The sequence below is a fragment of the Molothrus aeneus genome, chromosome 8 (genome assembly GCF_037042795.1).
Source record: "Molothrus aeneus isolate 106 chromosome 8, BPBGC_Maene_1.0, whole genome shotgun sequence".
NCBI classification, from domain to species: Eukaryota; Metazoa; Chordata; class Aves; order Passeriformes; family Icteridae; genus Molothrus; species Molothrus aeneus.
In genome coordinates this window covers 19,807,010-19,814,972 of record NC_089653.1, presented here as the reverse complement: position 1 = coordinate 19,814,972, position 7,963 = coordinate 19,807,010, and the positions used below count along the sequence as shown (strand labels likewise).

At 45.3% G+C, this 7,963-nt stretch overlaps 1 protein-coding gene across 2 annotated transcripts; it reads left to right on the top strand.

Moving 5' to 3' along the window:
* Positions 1-6,336: 6,336 nt before the first annotated feature.
* Positions 6,337-7,514, top strand: FGFBP3 (fibroblast growth factor binding protein 3). Of its 2 annotated transcripts, none has more exons than XM_066555007.1 (2): positions 6,337-6,472; positions 6,788-7,514. In XM_066555007.1, the coding sequence occupies exon 2, from the start codon at positions 6,854-6,856 to the stop codon at positions 7,361-7,363; it is 510 nt and encodes a 169-aa protein (XP_066411104.1). In that variant the 5' UTR covers positions 6,337-6,472; positions 6,788-6,853; the 3' UTR covers positions 7,364-7,514. The 2 variants fall into 2 exon arrangements, with proteins under 2 accessions (XP_066411104.1, XP_066411105.1); XM_066555008.1 differs by having other exon boundaries at positions 6,455-6,506.
* The last annotated feature ends 449 nt before the right edge of the window (positions 7,515-7,963 follow it).

Sequence of the window (7,963 nt, the reverse complement as noted above, 5' to 3'; positions counted from 1 at the left end):
TCAAGTCATATGCTTCCAGATATATATTCTGTCTTTAAGTGTTGCTACAACATTCCTGCTCCTCTGCAGTCCAGTCACGAGAGTCATTCCTGGGAAACACACCGACATAAGATGAAGGAAATCTATATCCAGTAAAAAAAAAAAACAACAAAAAACCCAAAGTTCTTGGATGTATAATAGTAGTACAGGGTAAAATTTTCACATAATTTAATGCCACTGATTATTGACAGTAATGTTTCTGCATTACTTAGAAAAATCATAATTTCCTTTCAGGAAATACTCAATGCTGTCTCTGAGCCTCAGCTACAGGAGTGTTTCCAATGAAAAAGGCAGTTTTTAGCCTTATATGCTGACTTACACAGTAGGATTTTAGAGGCAGAAGACCCATCACTCTTGGCAAAGGTATCACGTGTGGTAAGAAAGGAGAAGAGCCCTGCATGGCATATTGCTCCAGGAACAAAGGCTCTGTAACATCAGTCTGGTGACACAGGTGGCCATGGAAAATACAGGAACTTCAGCACCCCCAAGGGGTTCACTGGGGACAACTGGATGTCTTGGGCAGAAGGAATCACTGAGATTTTGGCAGCCCTTAGCTGAGCACCTAACATCAATCATGCAATCTTGTACCACAAACCAGATTTTCCCTAAACCTCAGTCTGCAATCCCACTGCTCTATTGTGCCTGCTGCCTGCATCTTCCAAGCACTGCAAGCAGCTCCCTCCCTGCAGGACACTCTGGTATTTGCTGTGATTCTGTTACTGCCTGATCCAGTAATTCTAAAGGTCTCATCATTATGTTCTTCTAATCAGTCAGGGTAGAGAAAAACTATTTTCCATTTCTAATAGAGCCTTTTAGGCCCAGAGAGATCAGGATGCAGAAAGGAGAAAGCAACTTAAACTGCCTAACAGAAGAAAAGACACAAACCTGACCATGTGGGATGTGGAAACTCAGTGGCCTGTGTAGTGACAAGGCAAATGCAAAGGAGCAGGAATATGATAATCAACTGCCTTAAGTAATTTTTACTTTCTTACATTCTTAGTTCTTCTTTTTTTGGGTGTTTTTCTTTGATGTTTCTTTGTTATGGTGTATGGTGTTTTAATTTATTTGGTATTTATGCAGAATATAGTTCTACTTAAGAAACACAATATATCAAATTCATTTGAATTTTGTAAGAGCCACCAATTGTATGCTGATAGAGTATATAAAGGCTTGCACAGCCTGTGTATTTCTGCCCCATAAAAATCACAATAATTTATAGGACAGGGCCAACTTCATTGTTTGCTTGTATCTAATATACCAGCATTCTCCCCACTATTTTGGAACTTCAGATAAAACCACAATGTAAAAATAAACATAATCCATAAAAGAATGGACTTCCCGTAGAAAAACATCCACCTTTTAGGTGCATGACATCTTTCACAATTATCTCATTTGACATTTACTTTTTGCTGTAGTACTCTACATATCAGCTCACACCATGGAAAACCAATCTCCAGCCTTCAGCAGGTGGCAAAAGAATTCAGTCCAAATAAACTGACTTTCTGGGCAAGTTAATCATCTGAACCTCCTCCAGTTTCAAGAGATGTATTTTACCATGGAGATACACAGAAAGCACTGTGCATATTGCATTTTCATCAATTACAAAAAATTGACTATTTCTATTATCTTTTACAAAATTAAATTAAACATACCAGGACGTAAGTCTTATAAATTTGCCATTTAGTTTTTCTGGAATTTTAACTGGAATCTGGTAGTTCAGATCTTTTCTTCAGAACTCTTTTTTTTTAACTTGTGTTCCAACATACAGCCTTTTTACTCAACTTGTAAGATATTTAAAAGAACTCAATCTCCTGTTTACAGCTTGGTTGTCAAATAATTATGATTTGTTTCCTCATTAGAAAGCTCTACAATTACATTTTTAAAATCGAAACCCTCCCAATTTACATTTTCAGAATGTGAAATTTCCTTGCATTTCATGAAAAGAAGAAAAGAAAGAATCAGTCCAGCCCTGTGAGTTATCTCAGTGGTGTGTGCAATGTTTCCTGCCCTGTGTGCTGGATGGGGGGTTCAGCTCAGGCCCAGTCCAGGTTTCCATCCCCAGCCCTCTGCTCTCCTCATGCTGTGCCTGCTGCTGCTGCAATAACAACGTGCACTCACACCATCTGATACAAGTGTTCCCTGATAACATTTTAATAGAACAGCTCCTGCATCACTTGAGCTCCCCACACCCTTCTGCTCTTCAGCTACTTTTGTCACTTCAATAATGAAATAAGCCTTTCCTGGCATGTTGGTCACCTCCACCACACTGCAGCCAAGAAATAGTGTCAAGATGCATTTGTTGAGCTAATTTTAAAACTTTACATTTCTAGAAATGTTCAGATTAAATGGGTTCCTCCAATCCTTCTGTGCCTAAAAAAAGGGGACAAGGGCAATTCAAAAGGCAGCTCGCTTTCCTTCTGAAGTGCTTGCATGGGGTTTCAGTTACATGTAGGTCTGTGTGCACGTTGCTACAACAAAGGGTCATGTGTCTCCCACTTCTTCAAGCTGACCAGCCATAAGTTCTATGAAAGGAAATGGTCTTTTTGACATTCTAATGGAGTCCTCTGTGTAGTACTAGCTGAAATAAATTCCTTCTGTGATTTTCTTCACTATTATTTTGAACAAGCTTAAAGAATGGAAAAGGCAAAGCTGAAGTTCAGCCTTTCACAAGACTCAGAGCTTTGATCAGCTGAGAGAAAAGCCTGGAGTTGTAGGGGTGTTCTAGCAGCTCCCATACCCAGCTCAACAAGGGGCATTGTCAACACTGAGGTCAGTCTGTTCATTGCACAGTGAAGAATGAAGGTAGGAAATAGTGGTCATGTGGGCTCTCTGCTAATGGAGACAACAATGACTCTTTGACAAACATTTGAGAAGCAGAAATGAAAAAGCTTTCCAAGTTTGTTTATGAAAGTAAAGAATAAGTATGGCAACCTTTATATGGCTGATAAAGCAGCATCCTCACAGTGGAAAGCAGAGTACAGAAGAGAACATTAAGAGATGGACTCTTAAATATGAAAAATAACATACTTTTAAAAAAAATAGCAGGTAGTTATGCATCTCTAATCAGAAACACAACAATCTGAGTTGATAATGTACAAGTCAGCTAAAGAAAGGAATATATACATGGTGTGAGGAACAAAGCAGCTCCCGTGGAGCACAGGAACAACTACCAAAAACTCAATTCTCTAAGACTTCCTGACCTGGGTGGAAAACAAGGCAATGACTCAGCCCAGCTCATGGAAAAGCCTGCAGGGAATGCAAGATGAAAAAGATGGTGGATATGTGGAACATTTTCTGTTAAAGTAGATGAATTGAAGAGAAAACATATTCTGGGATGATTCTGAAGACGTGCAATGTCCTGGCTTCCAAGAGAGCAATCATCAGCAGCCTGATCTGTTGACTGAAGGATGGGCGTATGGATCGTTTCAAACCAATTCTGCATCATTAGAAATTTATTTATAAATCTCCTGATCAATACTATGCAGTTTCTTTTCTATCATTTTGCAAAAAGCTACCTCTTGAACAAAAGGTTGAGTTGAATTTCAGTGGCACTTGGTTGTCAGGGAATGAAAGAAGCAACACACAAACATGTCAAAAACCTGGACAAAGGCATCAGTCTGACTGGAGAGAAGTGCTTAAATAGGATCTAAAGGTAATTGAGAAGGTCAGTCTACCTCCCTGTAGACACATTAAATATGATGTTATTCTCTTGAGCCAGTACCAAGAAATTGGGAGATTGATAGCTCAAACAAGAAGGTTAAACACAGCTATGGTCTTGTGTATTTAAACCATTTCAGTTTATGAATCATAAACATTGTTTACACTACCCACTTCTCTGAAAGGAATTCATAATGACAAGGCTGGAAATTGTGACTACTTTCCACTTGTAAAACAAAACTGTTTTGCAATCATTTGCAGTTGTTACTGCAGTCCTAGAAGCTAGAATAACAGAAATGGATATTATTCTTCACAGTGACTGGAGTTTTTATAAAATACAAATGATTAATTCAACTGAATTTTTAAATATCAAAATCCTGAAGTCAAAACCCTAACACAGTTTCCTGTGCAATATCTTCAAAGACTGCAAAGTGGCCTCTAAACATAATATAAGTTTTTCAGTTCAGAGTTAAAACCTAAAGGATAATTTATTCATTGACCAATGAAAAGTGGGATTAAGGCTATGATCTGAACTTCTGGAATAAAAAGATGCATAAGGAGATAGCTGTAATCAGTGATTCATTTTTTACCATTTGCCTTCTCAGTTCTTTTCTTTGTTAGGTTAACAAGCCCCTTGTTTAAATCAAGTTTTCTAGGTCTGTGATACTCTCATTGCTTTTTTACACTCAATTCAGTTGATCTTTATCACTTTTTGAAGAGTAGTGCTTAAACTGGATACAATGCCCCATTCAAAGCCTGGTTTAGCCCATGCCTTACTTCCTGTGTCTTATGGCTGATATCTTTATTTCTGTGTTTGCCTTATTTGCTATTGTATGACAGCTGTTGTCTCACGTTCATTGTGGTCCCTGTAGCCTTTCATGCTTTCCTGCAGACATTACTCCACCAGCATCCATCCCCTTGGCTTTGTGCAGGTGTTTCAGACCAGGATCTTGCACTATCTCCACTGAGCTGAGTCTCACACTTTAGGCTGGTCCTGAGTGGTCACATTAACTTTGAATTTGGTTTAGGATCTGGACTGAAGTCCAGGTTACATCCAGTAGGGTACATCTGCAGCTCCTCATTGTAGAGCTCACATGGTAAAGCACACTCTTTATTTCATCTGTCAGATGGACAGGCCCATTAACTCCCCAGGGATTTGTTTCAGGCTCCCTGCAGAGGCAAGGGAAGCATCTCTGCCACAGTGCACACTAATCATGTTTTCAGAGATAACTCCATAACCAGCTGCTTCTAGGGCTATAAAGGTTATTCTAACATAGGGAAAGAGCAGTCAAAACCCAGCTACAACAGCAACAGATTTAAACTGCAAACACAGAACAAAAGGATACAGTGATTTAACTAGATTTAAACTGCAATTTAAATTTAACTAGATTTAAACCGCAAACACAGAACAAAAGGATATAGTGATTTTAGTAATGTAAGAAAGATCTTCCCCCCACTATATCCCCACCAAATCCAAGAGAGAAATTGCAGCTTGTTCAGGAAAATTCATATAAAAGCAATGAAAACCAAAGACTAACACCTGCTTTACTGCAAAAGAGAAGTCACAATCAGGGAGGGAAATGTGTGTGTAAATATAGGCGCAGGAGAACATGGCAAAGAATACTAAGAAAGATTAGTTATTGCATGGGTAGGCTAGAGAAATCTCATTCTGGTTTATTTTCTTTCCTTAGCTCCTAAAGTTTAGTGACTTGTATGAGATGTAAAGTAAATTGTCCAAAAAAATATAACAGCAACGTGCTCATTAAAACACAGAGTAATATTTTCCTCCAAAGCTGATACACTTAGGATAATCTCCTATAAAGATTATCTCAAACATATTAGACAACTCCATTTCACACTGCATAAGTGGCAGCAAGAATGTGAAAAATGGACAGAGATCTCAGTGTAATATATAACAATTACAGGTGGTCAGAACTTAATTTGAAAGCAACTCCAATGTTTGGTGAACTAATAAGCCAAGGCACATGATGTGCCTTGTGCTCAGTGGAGCCATAGAAGATTTTAAAAGTCACAATGCAGTCCTTTATGGTGCCTCCTGCTACCCACAGCCCTCAGTCAAAGGCCAAAATTCCTCCTACAGCCCATGGGGTGTCCTCAGCACCCATGAAATACACAATGTGGCATGCTGAGAAGGGAGCCACACAGTTATGTATGTAACTCCAGGCAGCTTCCTTCTTGAGAATCTTGGTTGTAAACCCTCTCCTATGGTTTGTTGCCCAAGATATTTTATTTCCTTCTCATAGTCCTCTCTCTTTTGTTTCTCTCCCACTCCAACCAAGGAGAGCTCTAACTATGCAATGCAGTTAGGAACTGGGAGAACTACCTGAAAATGTTCCCTCTCCCCTGAATTAGAGAATCCCACCTCTTCTCCAGGAGTCATTCTCTCAGTCTCTCACACTCTGCAAAAGTCTTTCATTTTTAGCACAGAAAGATCAATAGTCAATATCAATTGCTCTTGTCACATCATAGCATGAGTCTTATCATAGAATGGTTTGGGTTGTGAGGGACTTGTAAAGGTCTCCTAGTTCAGCCCTTCAACAAGCTGGGACATCTTCAACCAGTTCAGATTGCTCAGAGCCCCATCCAGCCTGGCCTCAGATCTTTCCAGGGAAATGTCCCCGCGCTGTCCCCCCGGGCGGCGGCCGGGGAGGGGCGTCGGCGGGGGCAGTCCCCGAGCATTGATAACCCCGTGCCGGGCCCGCCGCGGGCAGCGGGGAGCGCCTGCCCCGCACCGCCACGCACCGCACGGCGCACCGTGAGTGCCTCGGGGCTGGGCAGAAAACGCCGGGGTGCGTGGGGAAAACCGGGTGCGGGGGAAAAGGACGGGGGTGTCTGATGCCGCTCGCAGCTGTGATGCCGCACGATGGGCTCCGGCTGCTGCTGTCCAGTTACGGATTCCTGGCAGGGGTGGTCCCGGGACGGAGCTGACGGATGGACGGACGCGAACTAAAAGCCCCGGGGCTTACGAGCCTGGAGGGATCAGCCCTCTCCACGCCCGGCTCGGGCTGGCGGGACCCCGAGGGCTGCGCGCCCGCCGGGGCACCGCCCGCCACGCTCCGTGTGTCCGCAGGGCGCGGAAGATGCGGCGGGAGGGAGGGCCCCGCACCGGGACGCCCCGTCGCTGAGGCAGCCGAGGATGAGGCCGCCCCTGGCGCTGCTGGCCCTGGCCGCCCTGGGGGCCGCCGCGGGCGGCGCGGAGCGGGAGGCGGCGGAGGAGGCGCGGGCGGGGCGGTTCTCCACGCCGGAGCGGCACCGGTGCCGCTGGGAGCTGCGCTCGGCGGCGGGGGCCAGCGAGCTGCGGTTGAGCTGCCGGGCGGCGGGCGGCGGGGCGGCGCGGAGCTGCGCCTACCGCGGGGAGCCGCGGCGCTGCCCGGCCTTCGGCGCCCGCAGCCGCCACTACTGGCGGCAGATCCTGTCCCGGCTGCGGCGGCGGCGGCGGCACCCCTGCGCCCCGGGAGCGCCGCTCAGCGCCCGCCCCTGCGGCCCGGGCCGCGCCCCGCCCCAGGCGCAGCTGCGCCTGCTGCCCGACCCCGGCCCGGCCACGCCGGCCCCCGGCCCGGAGCCCTCCGAGGACCCGGCGCAGACCTACTGCGCCGAGCGGTGGCACTCGCTGTGCAGCTTCTTCGTCGGCTTCTGGGAGGGCTGAGCCGCTCCGGCCCGCGGGAGGGAGCGCGGCCGCCCGGGCTCCGCACCCGGACACTGCCGGCCTCGCCTGCCCTCGGCCACCGCCGCCAGTGCCCCCCGACTCTGTCCGCTCTCCTCTTCTACTCCCCAATAAAGCGGTAACTATTTTGTGACAAGAAGCTCGCGTAATTCTTTGTCTCGCCGAAGCCCTGTAACACCTGCAGCACCGTTCCGGTGTGTAACTGACCCGGGTGAGAGCACCTAGGCACAGCTCATGCATTCAAGGACGTTAACTTTTTTCAAGGGACATAAATACGAAGAGACAGCTGTTCTCTCCCCAAAATCAATTTCTAGGAGCCTAAAGTTTGTAGTTAGACTGGTCGCCCAAGTAGAAAACCATATATTTACACCTGAATAAGAAACGACTGAGACCTCATTGAACCCTAGAAAAACCTTTCTTGCTGACAGATTTCACAAGCTACATGAACCAGTCTCGTTTCCCACAGAACAGCTGGGCAACTGTCTCCGAACAAGAACTTGAACAGGGCTGGGCAAGAAACCAGCTGTAAAAAGAAAGGTTGAGAAACTCAGAAGCATCTAGGTACAGGAACTGGATTTAGGA